General features: G+C 42.6%; 1 protein-coding gene across 6 annotated transcripts in view; it reads left to right on the plus strand.

Annotated features, from left to right (window-relative positions):
- The window catches only part of FAXC (failed axon connections homolog, metaxin like GST domain containing), an 82,024-nt gene extending 65,408 nt beyond the window's left edge, over positions 1 to 16,616 (plus strand). For 4 of the 6 annotated variants that reach the window (XM_032408189.1, XM_032408192.1, XM_032408190.1 and 1 more), the window contains 2 exons: positions 1,613 to 1,729; positions 10,314 to 16,615. In XM_032408189.1, coding sequence (XP_032264080.1) covers positions 1,613 to 1,729; positions 10,314 to 10,603 — 407 coding nt within the window. In that variant the 3' untranslated portion in view covers positions 10,604 to 16,615. Of the gene's footprint in view, positions 1 to 1,612; positions 1,730 to 10,313 lie in introns of all 6 variants that reach the window. The other 2 variants (XR_004300008.1, XM_032408188.1) reach the window with 2 other exon arrangements.

The following is a 16,616-nucleotide window of genomic DNA, read 5'->3' on the forward strand; positions in this document are numbered from 1 at the left end:
AAAAACCAACCAGCACATAGCACAGTATGGAGACTGGGCTAGAAGAGGCAAGACCTCTCTGCTGTGTGCTCTCCTTGAGTCACCTCACTTATTCGCCTAAACAACCAGCAATTCCTCCCATTTTATGGTTCAAGAAATTGAGGTTAGTAGGCATAAAAGGCCTTACGGTTCTACAAGGTCCTATGTGTAATAGCGGCATTTGAACGCAGGGCTATCTCAACTGAGACTCCCTTACCACCAGATAGAATAGACAGAGAAAGCTTTGGAAGGAGGCTCGTGCTGGACCTCGAAGGATGGATAGAATTTACCAGATGAGAGAAGTGGGGAGCACATACAGGTTGTGGGGGGCAGGGAAAGGGGTGGGCGCAGCCTGGGTGAAGATGTGACCTTGGGAAGCATGAAGTGTGGGAATGGGAAGTGTCCCCCAGGTTTGCTAGAGTAAGGAAGGAGCGACAGAGAAAGCCGGAACATGGGTTGGAGGCAGAGCATAATGAGCCTTGAATTCCGAGTTTGGACTTTCTTTCCTAACCCATTTCATAGCCCATTGACGGTGTTCGTGGGAAGGGGAGTGACGTGGTGAAAAGAGCACTGTAGTGATTTAAGTCAGGTGGGATCCGGAATGGGCTGGGGAAACAGAGGGGCTGCTATCATGAAAGCTAATGCTTGAGGTCCCGACATAGGGTGCTAAGTGCTTCATGTGCATGATGCCATTCATCCTCACGATAGCCCTGAGAAGTGAGCACTGTTAATATCATCCTCATTTTCCGGATGGGCACACTGAGGCTCTGAGAGCTTAAGTCCCGACCAGGCTCCCACACTGAGTAATGGTGTTGCCAGGACGGGAACCAGGTGGGCCCAGTTCCACCTGTGTTGCCTCTGTTTGCTACGGTGCCTGCCAGTGCCTCGGGAGATGGACTGGGGACAATGTGAATGGGTCAGAGGGGACGGTCCCGGTGATGAGGACTGAACTGGTTCAGTAGTGTGGAAAAGGAGAGATGGGGGCAGCAGTGCGACACATCGTTGTCCGTCAACCCGATTGCAGGGCGGGGCCTGTAGTTTCATAGTTTCTCTTCCTGTGGAAGCTGGTGTTCAGTGGGGAGGGCATTGCAGAGACCGTGGTGCAGTGTGGGAAACCTTACCACGTAGCCTAGACTTCTTGAGTTCTTCCTGAGGAAATGTTTTAATTTAATAAAATAAGTGCTGAGGTTGGTGTGCTTGGTGTGGGTTACTTTTGAGATGGGTTCAGCAAATTTCCAGGTGTTCTCAAGCATCTCAAGTTTTAATTACTAGAGTTTGAGACAAGGAGGTGCCTTCAGAGGTCTGTGGGTGATCAGATTTCCCTTTTCCCCATGAACTCTCCTCCCTTACCTGCTTTTCTTGATATGTTCCCAGTTATTTCCCTGTTTGGCTATTATATGGGTTGATCCAACACAGAATTAATTTGTTTTCCTTTTGTTTCTATTTTTTTTAAGATAAAGGGGGTGCATGCGTTTTGACTCTGCAAAGCTTTTGACACACAGTTAAATGAACCTGTAGAGTGTGCAGAACGCCATGGTGACCACGTGGGGCAGTGCAGGCCAGCCCAGTGACCTCTCCACTCTGTCTGCTGCAGGTGATAAGAAGTACATCATGGGCCCCAAGCTTTCTACTCTCGACGCCACTGTCTTTGGACACTTGGCACAGGCGATGTGGACCTTACCTGGGACAAGACCTGAACGGCTGATCAAAGGCAAGCCCTACAAACCTCTTCGGGCTTTAGGAGTTGCTGCGGGGTGAAGGGTAGGGGTAACACAATGGAGAATTCTGGGTCAATACCTGTGAACTTGACTGTGCTTTATGGAGACACCAGGCTGTGGTGTCCAGGGCTGGGGTCAGTTTATTATGCTCAGGATGTGTAGGGGTTGAGGAAGACCGGGCTTCTCACCTGCCATCTTGCCTAGACTGTGTCCTCAACAAAGTTGACACAAATTGTACTGTGTATTACACCAGCTCCTTACATGGTGGACTTAATACTTGTTGATACGGGGCTTAAATTCCACCTAGTTCCCTTGTTTTGTTGGTCTTCCTTAATTTCCTTGGGACATTGGTGCCAAGCCTCGCCACTTTCTGATCTATCTAGTTCGGCAGCAAACATGGTGGGCTACGGGGCTGATGGACACATTGCCCATCTAGATGCTGTTTTTGAGTCTGAACTGGTGTTACATATTTCACATGTAGGTATAAGTACATATGTTTCTATATCATTTGAATTCAAAATGTTCTTTTCTCCTATTCCAGTGGGTATCTGTAGATTATACATTGAGAGTGGTAAAGCTGGTAAGTTCCAGATTGTGAAAAATGGGGAAAGTGTCAACAAATGTTTTGTAAGTCTGATACTATGTAAAATATTATTATTAGTAATAGTAATTGTTGTATATTTTGGCCAAAGAAACATAATCTTGTATCTTTGTAGTATGATCTTGGCTGTAAGACCTGCCAGAGTTACATTATGGACTGGAGGGTAGAAGTGGGGATGAATGGGACCAGATGTAAAGGATGAATGAATATATGTGTGGGGTTGGAGGGAGTGGTAAGCCAAGAATAAAATTCATGTTGGCAAGGGGGCAGGGAAAGTAAGCTCAACGTGGGTCGATGTCAAGGGACCAGATCTTGGTGTGTGTGTATGTTGGTGGACAGACTGGCGGGGTGGGATGTACATGGAAGCTGGGCCTCTGGGAGAGGCTTCTCCTGTGTTGGTAGATGGGAACTGTTTGGAGTCATCTCCAATTTTTTTTAAAGATTTCGTCTATTTATTTGAGAGCGAGCAGAGTGAGAGAGAGAGAGCAGGAGCGGGGGGTGGGGGGGTAGGGGCAGAGGGAGAGGGAGAAGCAGACTTCCCGCTGAGCAGGGAGCTTGATGCGGGGCTCGATCCGAGGACCCTGGGATCATGACTTGAGCTGAAGGCAAACACTTAACCAAATGAGCCACCCAGGTGCCCCGAGTCATCTCCAATTTGAAGAAGTACCTAAGCAAGTGCCTGGGAGCTGGGGATATAGGGATCAAAGTCCAATATTTGGGTTTGGGAAAGGGAGTGACAGAGTTGACCAAGGTATTTGTGCCCCAGCTGAGAAGGCTGGGGGTGTAGATGAGATCACCAGTGAATAGCATATAGAATGTTTTTAATGTTGATGGATCAATGGTCGGAACCAAGCAAGGCAGAATCATACAAGAAACTGAGGCAGGTGAACACCACTCGTGTGGTGGCCACAGGTGGGTGGATAGGAAGGTTGGTGAAGGCTGTAGTTCTGTGTGTGCATATGTGTGTGTGTGTGTGTGTGTGTGATTCATGTGCATGCCCAGAAGCTCAGACCAGGCTAAGGACAGGAGGAATCATTCCCCAGATTCTCCTGTTGGTGGGGATGGGGCTTCAGATACATTACCAAACCTCGTTGGAATGGATCAGGCATTGACTGAAGGTCTTCCAGAACTTCAGCTGGGTGAAGCTAGGGATAGCATGGACTAATATTTAATTTCCTATGTGATCAGCATAGAGCTGTTCCTTGTCTTGCAATGTGTTGGAAGTTACCTAAATAGAACTTGTTATCCTATTGGTGATGTTTGTAGCATTTAAAATAGTTTCTCTTCATTTTAATCATCTAAAATATATTGGTTCCCTTTAGTTCATTTAGAGTTATGTTTTATATCTACACTCTATTCCTGTTTCTTCCTACTCCCTCCCTCCACTTCCCTAGCACACCACTCTTACACACCCATGAGCACACACACTGCCACATCTCCTCACCTACTTCTATACACATATACCCCAAACACACCCACTTGTACACATGCGCGCAAGCGTGCTAACACACACGGCTGACGTCATCTGTTATGAGTCAGAAGCATTTAGGTACCCATTATGAGTAGAACTATCAAATTCTATAGAATCCCTTCTTATAGGAATGAAGCATCTTTTGTTAAATTATTTATGACTTGGCCCTTTTCACTTTTACTTCCTGGAAGGACTCAAGACATTTAGTGTTCTTTTTAAAGAAATGGGTCAGCCTTTTTGGAGGATCAATTTTGAGTCCCACCCACACATTTGGGGGAATCCGACACCATCGTCTGCGAGGGACTTTGGCACATAGTTGCATGTACTTTGGTTCTCAAACAAGTTAGCAGCTTGCAGCTCTCCTTGGGGACTGGTGTAGCATGAATCGTTAAAGTCCACAGAGGGTCTCTAAATCTCATTTTGGTCATTGGTTGTATGCTCTTCCAAAGCTTCTGATTGTAGCTGCTAATAGGCAAACTACTACTCTGGTTTCTGCTGCTTTCTCCGCCTTTGCTCTTTCTATGGTGGAGACTTGCCCAAGAGGTAACGAGAGGAAGGAGAAGCAGAAACAACTAAGCACCTGTATGCTTTAGAACTGGCTCAAATCCAGGAGCGTGAATGCTTGGATCAGGCAGTTTTCTGCCTTAGCTTTGGAACAGCCAGAGCGCTGTTGGCCTGGCCACATGTGTAAGTGTGTGAGTGTGTATGTATAATATTAGCTTCTGGTTCTAGATATTAGTTACAATATCTAGCCACATAGTGTACCAGAGCCATCTAAAACAGTGAGAAATTTTCCTTAATTTAGGTGAGTAAGATGACAGATGTTGAATATTCAGCAGTTCTTAAAATATACTAAGTATGTGTTTGTGTATTATAGATGTAGATATATGAAATATTATTTCCTTGCTGGAGAAAATTTAGAAAAGATAGAAAATTAAAAAATATAACTTGTGCCCCTTGTCACCCACAGAGAACTACTGTTAATATTGTGGTTTGTGTCCTCCTCTTTCATCAAGTACATGTATGTGTATATTTTTAAAAATTGGGATCATGATGTTGATACAGTTATAAACCTATAGTTTTAATTAACTTTGTGTCCTGGCCATTTCCCTTGTCATTAAATATGCCTTAAAACAACATATTTAGTAGTTGGATAATATCCTATCCTATGGCTACATTGTAATTGATGTGATTAATCTTCTTTTTCTGGACTTGTGGCTTGTTTCACATAATTTTTTAACTAATATTCTCTGGTGAATATTGTATAAAAATATATTCTTGCTTATTATCTCTAGTTATTTCCTTAAGCCAAATTTCTAGTTGGGGAATTTCTATCTCAAAAGGTCTAAGCTCTTGGTCTGTATGGCTAAATTGCTTTCTAGAAAGACTTATAGCAGGGCGTCTTCTCATGAGCAGTGTCTGAAAGCACCTCAAATTTTATTCCTCCGTTAGGATCTAATATTTATTTTGAAATTTTTGCCATTTTTCCAGTAAAAAAATCTCAGTGTTACTATCAGCAAGGTCGTCGAGTGACATTTGACATTTTGTTCAGAGAGTCCTTCTCAGAGAATTGCGCGTGGATCCGGGCCCTCTTTGGGATAGGCACGGAGAATGGCAGAGCCCAGAAAACCGGACCAGAAGCGCCCGACAGGCAGGAGTTGTGCCCTGCGTCCGCCCGCCAGGTGGCGCCACCGCAGAGCCGCACAACCTGATGCTCTTTTTCGGAATTTGTGACAACCACACCTTCTGTGTGCTTCTGGAAAACTTTATTCAGGAGCCCTTTTACCAACAGTTATTTATTGCTCTTGGATGTCTTTTCTTGCTTATTATCTGATTGATTGATAACTTTTTCCACCTTTCAATCAAGTGCTGGATATCCTTGAGAAACAGTTGAGTCTATCCCCACCCCTGCACTTACCGTTCTCCATCTGGAATGTTCAGGAAGAGGTGGCTGTGGGGCATTCGGGGCTCGGGGAGGGGCTGGCTCAGGTGACTTTTGTGGGTATTTGTATTTTGCGATCTCTGAGTCAGTACCCTTTAGCTTCAGGAGATGAGGGGAAGGTGGTGTCCTCATCACACCATTCAAGTTTGTTTCAAACTTTTCTGGAAGAGGACATGCTCCGTGCCCTCCCTGCCTGTGACAGAATGCTAAAGAGAGCGAGCACGGGCATGGCCAGCACCTCACACAGGTCTGCAGCAGGGAGGTGCCGAGTAAATGCCTGCAGATCAGATGAGTTCGTGTGGGTGCCGGCCCCATGTATTCCAAAAACTTGCTGGTTAATGACCGAGGGCTGGGCAGGGGGAGCTGGGACATGCTGGCAGGCTCCCCCCTCGCTTCTCCCTCCCTCTCATTCCTGCTGTGCACGATTGGCAGCTGGGAGAAATTGAGCCCTGGGTTCTGGGCCTGGTTGACAATGTGTTCAGTGTCAAGTTGTACACAATATTTTTGAATATTAGAGAAATTGCAGTGATACAGGAAAATAAAATGAGTCACTTTTTTTTCAAAGAGCGGCGGGGGATATTTCCATTTGGAGAAACTGAGAAAAGCTCTTTATTCTTTTTGGGAGTGACCTCTGGGTCGAGGACCATTTGGCTTTCTGATAAATAGCCTCTCAAGCTGTCTGAGCATATCACTTATCACTCATTAGTATTTCACTAATGTACTTTATTGGAACTTTAAATTTAAAAATACATGATTGTCAAAATAAGTTGAATTATACAGGAATATTTTAAAAGATTTATGACTTCCCCCTCATCCATGTCCAATATCCACCCTCATGGAATAACCAATATTAAGAATTTGGAATGAATCTTTCTGTGCCTTTCTTTTTCATGTGCAAATTTACATACACGTATATAGTAGTTTTGGTTTGTTTTTATTATTTTTAAACTAAACAGTGGAATTGCATTATACACATTACTTTATAACTCCCTTTTTTCACTTACTAGAATATTATGCCTTTTTAACAGCTGCAAAATATATAGAATTGATACACCATAATTTCTTCAGTCAATCCCTACTGATGGACATTCAGGCCATTTTCATCTTTCTTTTCTTCTTTATTTTTTACTGACACAATGCTCTTGACATCCAAATACATATATCTTTACATACTGGTGCTTTTATTTTAGTAGAATAGAGAAATAAAAGTGGAGTTCTGAGCCAACAGTTAGAATTTCAACAGATGACATTGGATTACTTTCCAAAAAAGGTTATAGCAATTTATAATTCCACCAGACATGTAGTTACAATGCCTGACCCTCCACATTGGATGTTATCAGACTTTAATTTTTACCAGTTTGATGTATGAAGTTGTAATCTGATTATTGAGTACACTTTGAAAAAAATGCAGTTTTTCTATTATTTCACAAGGTTCACACCTTCAACATAAGCATTTATGTTAACACAGGCATATCTCTCTCTCACACATACACACACACACACACACACACACACACACACACACACAGAGCCTGTTTCTAGTGCCAACTTTTTTCTATTCTTTTGGCTGGTAGCACGGTGAGTGGGTCAGGGACAGAAGGGATTGGCAAAGCCAGACAGGGTAGAACTCAACCAGAAAATTTCGTTCTTTATTCCACTGTTTTTATCAGTGGCAGGATATGAGGATGGGTATGTGGGCTCCCAGTTTTTGCTTATGAAAAGCAATCCCTTTCTGGACTGCATAATAGAATGATCACTTCTTCTTGACGACTCATTATCTTTGAGGGGCAGCACCTGTCTCCTCATAATTCTTGAGATCCTGAAAAGAATTACAGAACAATCTTCTGTGACAGGGAGTATGCAGCTATTAATTCCCAAGCCAGGCTGTCGGCTCATCAGTAGAGAGAGAGAGAGAGATTAGATTTGTGGTGAAGGGCATGGAGTCTGGAGACTGTGGGTGTTTGAATCCTGGCTCTGCCACTTTCTAGCTATGTGACCTTAGGCAAGTTAATTAACCTCTCGGTTGCTTCAGTGTTCCCATGACAGATGGGGATAATAATAGTTCCTGCCTCATAGGATTGTTGCAAGGACTAATTCAACAGACGAATAAAGCACTTCAAACAGTGCCTGGTACACAGTAAGGACTATATGCATGTTTGCTGTTATTATTATTATTAATTTTTATTGCACGCTGAAGGGGTATTCATGTCACACAGGACGAAGGCAGGGCAGCTCTCCTGGAAGAAAAGTGAGGAAACAGGCAGTAGAAAAAACAGCCACAGAAGAAGTGGCTAGAACCATATATGGTGTAGATCCTGTGGATACTGTGAATAGATTCTGACTTTCTAGCTGCTTGCTAACCAGCTCATAGCGAATGGTCTTGATTGAGGCAAACGCAGCTGCCCCAGACCCTGCTGTGAAGTGACCATAATCCCCCCCACGCCCCTGGCCAAACTTTGCAGCTGCCTCCACAGCTTTGTCCAAGTCTGGGTTCCCTGGGACTGGCAGCAATACCTGGTGAGGGGTTTCCTGACTGCTTCCCTGCGGGAGAATCTAAGCGAAGGCTTTGTCTGCATCATTTCAAGGAGCGCGGGTGTTGGCTCCTCGGCTTCTGGCTCCTGGGCGCGTATGTACGTACAGTCCTTGAGTAGGGGGCAGCCAGAGTGGACTCTTGCACAGGGTGAGTGGAACTGTTATGATCTCAGGCAACTGAAAATGGTGACCTGGAACCAACATTAATCCACCGGTTTCTAGGGTCCATGGAGTAGAGGGATTTGCTTCTTTATGTTTTATAGGGAACAGGTTTATTGAAGCAGAGCAGCAATCAAGTTTTGAAAAATTTTCATGGGAAAATGTATATAATAATGTTATGCAAAGTAACAGGAAGTAGTAATAATGACAATAAATAAATAGAAAATATGCTGAAATAAATTACACCAAAATGTTAATTGTGATGACCTTGGATTGATGAGATTTATAGGTGCCTTTTGTTTTCTTCCTTATCTAAATGGTATACATTTTTATATACAGACTTCTAATTTTCCAAAATGAGAATGTATTATATTCTTTTTTTTTTTTTAAGATTTTATTTATTTATTCATGAGAGACAGAGAGAGAGAGAGAGAGGCAGAGAAGCAGGCTCCCAAGGAGCAGGGAACCCGATGTGGGACTCGATCCCAGGACGCTGGGATCATGACCTGAGCCGAAGGCAGACGCTTAACCATCTGAACCACCCAGGCACCCTGTATTATATTCTTTGATAGAAAATAAAATAAAGACTATAATCAATAGACACATTAATATAGAAACAACCTAAATGGCCATAAAGGGGGTGTGGTAAAAACAAAATGAAACTATGGTATATCTGAATAATGAACTACTGTGCAGTTATCAAGGTGGTAGTGTGAAATTGAAAGTTTTTTATTAAGGTTGTTAAGTGGGAAAAAGTAGAGTAAGAAACAGAATATATAGTAAATGCTAAATAGCAAGTATAAATATATGTAAGTGTGTATATAAGTATATACATTTCTGGAAGAACATAAAAATGTTATTACAGTAGATGTGATTATTGGTAATTCTTTTATTTTTTGCGTATCCATTACTTTCTAATTTTCTGCAATAAAACATGGATCACCTATATAATAAGTAGATGTTTATATGACTTCTAAAAAAACAACATCCAAAGAATATTTTTAGGGCGATGAAATCCTGTAAGGGATAGTGACAAATTATGTGTTTGTAAGCAATGTTGCCATCTGGTGGATCAAAGGCAAAAACTCACTCTCTTCATTTTTCATCGGGAATTAGGAAATGAATGTCAAATTCTGTGTCATGTTTCAGACAAATGCTTGGACAATTTTAGCAACTTAACAAAAGTGTTCCTTTGATTCGCATGAAAAAGAAGTAGCCCAGTGAGTGGGAATGTAATTATGGGGGTAGCTGTTCAGTTTTATTTAAAAAAATTTTTAAAAAATACCTCTTTTACTAAATGCGCCTGTGGACACACTCATCCATAGACAGTTCTGAGTTACCCATTTTACTTAGGATTATTTAGGGAAAAATTTACATCTTAACATAACTTTTTCCAACTACTTGGCCTAGTACCCAGTTCTTAATAACACTACAAATGTTTGTGAAATGAATGATTACTTCTGGCTGACTTAACCCAACTAACCATTGGTGTATTCTCACGGGCTATAAATTAATTTAAATATGAACCATCGAAGCACCAGTTCTCTTGATAAGCAAACATAACATTATAATGCTTTACACAGCCAAATGATGGTAGTTTAGCTGCCATTTTGGATAAACTACCCACCTCCCCTCATCACCATAAGATTCTCTCCTGAATCTCACTCAGCCCACTCACAAATTTAACTTTTCCCACTCACCATTCTTCTTATGTGCATGAAAACTTAAATATCTGATGGTCCCTCTGTGGAAAAACATTGTAAACGTCTCCCCGACCGTATTCTTCCCAATTCCCTGGGCCAAGTGGCTAGCTGAGAGACTGCTGCCTTTGAGAATTAACCCTGGCTTTCCTTACCCCCCGCCCCCCCACAGGTGAGCTGATCAACCTTGCCATGTACTGTGAGAGGATAAGGAGGAAATTCTGGCCCGAGTGGCATCACGATGATGACAACACCATCTATGAGTCTGAGGAGAGCAGCGAAGGAAGCAAAACCCACACACCCCTGCTGGATTTCAGCTTTTACTCAAGGACAGAGACCTTTGAAGATGAGGGAGCAGAGAACAGTTTTTCCAGAACCCCAGATACGGATTTCACTGGACACTCGCTCTTTGATTCTGATGTGGACATGGATGACTACACAGACCACGAACAGTGCAAGTGATGTTCAGCCTCGCTGACCCTCTTCTGCCGGAGCTGCCACACCCTGGGGTTGGTCCAATTTCCCAGGTAGAAATCCATCTCAGCTGGGAGGAAATCTTCGTGCTTGGCACACTTCTCACAAGCTAACTGGACTCTAGCAGCCTTATTTCCTTTTGTACAAACAAAACACAGAACCATTCAGATGGCTCCATTTAAAACAAACAGGCAAAAAAAAAAAGTGTCAGCATGGTTCCTGAAATCCATTTTTGTTTTCATTAGAAAACTAACATTGTGTGGTAGAGCCCATGCAAGAACAGGTTGTCTGTGGATCGTGTTTATGTAGATCCTCTTCAACCCGAGGGCTTAGTTGTGAGACGGATTCTCGAGCATCCTTCATCCACGTGGGTTCGAAGTAATGAGCGAAGTCATCAGGAGAAATGTAGGAGACAAATGTTCTATGGTGGCTGCTTGTATTTTATGTGTGTATATTGTATGTTGAGATAATTCAAATAAAATCCATAGATATTCAGTGAACACCTACTATGTGCAAAGCACTGTGCTAGGTGCTAATCAGTATAAGTTTTCTTCTCAGTCCTGCCAGTGACTAGCTGTGTGATTTTGGGCAAGTCCCTTAATTCTTGTGTGCCTCATTTCCCCCACCTGTAAGGTGGGGCTAACAATACTCTCCACCTACCTACCTCACAGGGGTGTTGTGAGGATTCATGTGGTAACATTCGGCGCTTTAAACCTCTTGGAAGAGCTGTGACATAAACACAACATTTTAGTCTTGATTGTGCTTCCAACGTATGAAGAAGATTCGAGGGCAAAGGAATTCCACATCCAGCCAACAACAGCCACAGTCACTCGCAAAGGCCGAGCAGACGAAACACATGCAGAGGCACAGCTAAGACTCTGTCCTCGTTCTTCCCTGTGATCTTGCTTGAATTGAAATCTTTTGTTGAAAGAACCTTGAACATATTTTTACAGATCATCAACAGCTCCAAACAGTCTTCAATGCTGTGTATCTGCAGAAGTCTTTCTTTCGTTGCCTGAACGCACACTGGAATGTTGTCCTTTGTTGACTCCCGAGGGTTAAGTTGCCTCTGTGTGGTTTATCTGAAGGGAATAAAGCTCAGGAATATGATGGGTTTCATAGAGGTGAAGGGGAAAGGATTTGACTGCTTTTTCTAAGCAGACGCTTGCCAGCTTGTAATGTCTTTTTGAAAACAAACCTTGCAAGATGTATTGAAAAGATGAAGTATGAAGAGGATCATGTTACTGGTATCAAAGCACTTTGTGCAGTGTAGACTCTATGCAGTTTTACTAATGCAACTTTTCTGGCGTTCTCAGGCATTGTCCCATAAAAGGAAGGCAATGCTGAGGACAAATCTTAATGTTTCTTAAGGATCTCCCATAGCCTCCCTGGGCTCCCTCTCCTTCCCCGTAGAGCACGTGGACCCTTGCGGTTACTGTATTTACTAAGGCACTCTGTCTCTGAAGACATAATTTTTGTTGACTTAGAACATTTTCCAGTGAAATATGGGGTGAAGATGCTGGGGTGATGGCCATGCATTGGGGCTAGGAGAGTCAGTGTTAAGATTTACAACTGCAAGCAGAACTGCTGTACTCCTGATCACTACAGACTCACTGGGTAATGGCTATTCATTGTGGGGCTTGAGAGGCACTGCTTTAAAGACCGCAACATGTGCTGAGAAGTTCATGTACTTTGCTTGAAAAAGACTCTCTTTGCATATGGCTTTTGCAAAAACAATCCTAAAATGCTGTGGATTCAACAAAGAGGTAAAGGGGGAGAGTTGCTGAGGCTGTTTACCATTGAAGCAACCGTGTAGGACATATGTAACTGGGAGGAAATGTGGAGTTGCCCTGAGTTAGAAATTCTTACTGCACAGGAAACCCAGTTGTTAGTAGCTTATTAAAACCATTCATCTTTGAGAGGACTGTTTGGTGCCTCATGAAAATGTGGTGGAGAAGATATGAATGGATGAGCGTGTTTTATCTCCAGGGTCACTTGGGAGGACTGCTCACCTCTTTTGTCTCTAACAAACAAGCATGTTCCAAGGTCAGCTGGTGGTAGTTCTGTGTGACTAGGGAAACTTTGGGCTTGAAAATTTCAATACAATAAACGGATGGACTGTAGACCTAGCCGCACAAAGACCGAGTTGCCCTGTCCCTACCCTTAGCTGGAAAGAGTTGTGTTTGAAATTTTGCCTACAATTTATTCTTACTATATAGCACCAGGTGTGTTGTATCTTTACTTCAGGAATGATTAAGTTATGACTGTGTAGAGCCCTGTATTTTTTTATCGTGCATTGTTTGGAGGGCGAGTACATGGAGAGCCGGTGTTCATTGTAAAGTAAGTGATTCTATCCAGGTACCTCTCACAGGGGCTTGAATGGACATTACCACTTGGAGTCTTGGGTACTAGCCTGACAGCTCATGACTGGGTAGCCAACATTTTGTAGGTGTAACTTGATTTGGAACCCTGGAATAATATCCCCAGGTTTTACCTTTCCAACGTGGGTTATGGAAACAAAATGACCAAGACAGAATCGGTGTGGTGTGGATGACCTGGGTAGTCTTTATTGGGAGGGCTTTAATTTTATCTTTTTTAATTTTAATTTTATCTTTCATTCTTAAGCTCTCCAGATTTGAAGTATTCTCTAGTATGGTGAACAGGTGCTACTTATAAGAAAAAATAACAAGAAATTAGGGGACATTTTGGTTATCTGGCTTACTTGTTCAAGTTGTGTTTCTTTTTTACTGGAAAGTAACTTAAGGAAAGTGTGATCTTTAATGTTAACAGATGTTCTTGGTTGGGCAGAAGACCCGCTAGCCACCTGTTCTTTTTTTTACCTGTCATTGTAAAAATAAATTCTGCCCCTCTATCCCTCTCCCTTTGCCCCTCATCCCCACTCATCAGAATTGAGGAGCAGCCACGGTATGATTTAATCTGCATATGACAGAGTAGATATAAGGGCAGTATAAGTTTATAGCATTTTGTTGTTGTAACATAATGAATTGTGAACAGTGATGCTCCCGAGGCCATGAGCTACCCAGGTGACTGATCATAGACTTAGAACAACTTGGACTTGAATCACAACTACACTCTGGCCCTCCAGTGAGCCCTGCCTGTGTGTACTGTGGTATTTGGTATTAGGATATGTTTTCCTGAAATAGAGTTCAAGGAAAGGAAGAGCTAGGGATTTTAGCTTCCTGGTTCTTGCCTAGATTATCTGAGAGAAAGTGTAGAATCATAGCAATGTATAGCTGGGCCATGGGTTAGTTGTAGAAAGCTCCTTACAAGAGAGCCTCTGAGGTTGTTACTGGCTCCGTGTCATATGCACATTCATTTGCAGGGCAGGACCCGGACTGAAGTCTTTCACCTTGCCTTAGATGGTTCTTGCTATTACACCACTTTGACTTGGTTTCCTTTTCCACGTCCCCTGAGAAATCACTCCATGCTCGTGGAACCAGCATGTCCCCAGCCTCTCTCGAAGAGCGCTTGGAGTCTTCCACTCTTGTCCTCCATGTCTGTTCAGCCGGGTCCAGACCAGTTCAAGAGATCTTTCGTTAGGATTTACTCTGTGCAAGGCACTGCTAGGCTCTATGAATGATACCAAGTCACCAAGACTCCTTATTCTTTGTTACTTATCTTTTAAGAATCCATTCCCATATGCTCACTCATTGCATATTTACTGAGCACCTACCCTGTGCCTGGCCCTGGGACCCACACTGGATATAGAGTGGTGAACAGAACAGACATGGCACCCTAATTTTAGGGCATCCTCTTTTGCTTAGACTATTGTGATAGCCTCTTTTAAATGCTTGGTCATTTCCCTGATCTATTCCACCCATCACCATTAATTTTTTTAAAAAGCTCTGGCCCTGAGGGCATGCCATATTGCCTCAGGGTGAGGGCCACTCCCTGGGGCCTGGTATTCTCACCTCTTCCTTCATCTCATTTCCTGGGGTGTCTGCCAGGGCTCCTCCATGTGAGCCATCCAGTGCATCCAGGTTGGTCTGCTTGCCGTTGCCTAAACATGCCTCATGTCCCCACTCCGCCTCTGCTTATGCTAGCCTTTCTCCTGAAATGCCTGCCCTTCCCGTCCACTGGCCCAACGCATGCCCACCTCTCAAGGCCCAGCTTCATGAGTTCTGCAAGAAGACTTCCCAGCTCATTATAGTCTCCCCTTCCTCTGGAAACACAGCACTCATCATTTCCTTCCCTGATGGCTGCACGGGAAAGGTATGCCCAAAAGCAGGACACACACTAAAAGGTAGTGGTTTTAAATTGATGTCAGAGATGCCACTGATAATCCTATGAAAATCCTCTACCTTATTACCAGAAAAATACATATATGCAAATATACAAAATGTTACATATAAGTTCAGATTTAGAGACCTGAAATCATCCATGGATTCCTTAGGGGGCTCACGGACCCCAGTTGAAGAAGCCTTCTGTATAAAGAGTCTTTAAAAGTGACCATTGTTAGTGTTCATTCTTTCTTGCCTTTGACCTATTCAGAGAGGAGAAAAATTGGTATGGGACGTGTGTGCAAACGCAATCTCTTATTATCCATGTTGAGTGACAGGGAAGGAAGGAAGAAGAGCTGTCTTACATTAATTGAGAAAATAGCTTTGTTTTGACAGATTTGGCATTTTGAAACTGACAAGGTTTTATTGTTATTGTTTTTGTCGGTTATCTTTAAACCATCCAAAAAGTTGGTTTATCAAAATCAATTCAGGGCCACGTGAGCTTCATATCACCTCTTGAACCCACCACTTCTGCATGGGTAGGCTGACCGGCTGGGGGCTTCAGGTAGGAGAGAAGAGGCTGGATTGTTCCTTATAGGAAAAAGATCTGCACAATCACATTTTCCTGTATTCATCCATTCATTTATTTATTTATTCATTCATAGGATAATTGTTGAGTGTATTTTCAATAAAAGGACGGTGCCTTTGTTGATAGGTAACTACTCAGGTTCTTCTCTGTTGTTGTCGTTGTCTTTTTTTTTTTTTTTTTTTACAGGGTGAAGTTATTTTTATTGCTCCTGACTATGATCCAAGATCCTTTGCTCTCCTTTACGTGCAGTGCTGTTTAAATTGAACAAGAATCGATGAAAGTACATTTGATGACAAATACTTCTAAGTCTGAATGCTGAACTCTGGCAACCCATCTTTAATAGGTCCAGCCATCAATTATGTATGATTGTGGAGTGCTTGACCTTTATTCAGTTGCTTCCAGTGGACTGGGTGAAACTTGGCAAAGTTTGAAAGGATCCCCTTGGTGGGTGGGGCAGGAGGTCCCACTTGCCTGGAGTGCTCTTCCTAGTGCCAGGAGTAAATGCAAACACGTCATGAATGTTTTCTTCATTTGAATTCCTTACCAGAAACCTGGGTTTTTAGTCCCTGACTTTAAAGAATATCTGAAAGATAGTTAAGGTTCCTTAACCTTCAGGATAAGATAACTGGAATGAGTAACATATTGGCCTTTGTCTTTAGAGATGGTTACAGAGGAAACTGAAAAATAGCTTAAAGGAAAGTGACTCAGCTCTCTTGGGGCTGACAGTGTGACCCCCTCAAGCATTCTTGCTCTTGCCAAGGCAGGGGACTTGTCCCCAGAACAAGGCTCTCTGAAACTTCCGTTGCTGGCTAGACTATGACAAAGTGGGATGCTCAAATTTCAAGAAGATTATTGTCCTAAATTGTGAAACTTGTAGATAAATAGAGGGGCCCATTGCAATAATAAACTAACTTATGAATGTGGTCTAGCCCGCACCAACACTGTGATCATTTTAGTGGGAGAGACAAGTTACCTAGAATAAAAGATTGGTAGAGACTTTAGTGTTCTTACATAATTAAATAATGTCAGCAATGAACTTGATGGCCTTCTTGGATTTTTAAAAATTGTTGTTGTCTCTAATTGCAGCTTTAAATATTTTGAAACAATCCACCAATTATAGAACAATATATATTTATGATAATGGCTAATTTTATAAAAAGTAGTATTACTA

Source organism: Phoca vitulina, unplaced genomic scaffold (genome assembly GCF_004348235.1).
Source record: "Phoca vitulina isolate PV1807 unplaced genomic scaffold, GSC_HSeal_1.0 scaffold9, whole genome shotgun sequence".
Taxonomy (NCBI): Eukaryota; Metazoa; Chordata; class Mammalia; order Carnivora; family Phocidae; genus Phoca; species Phoca vitulina.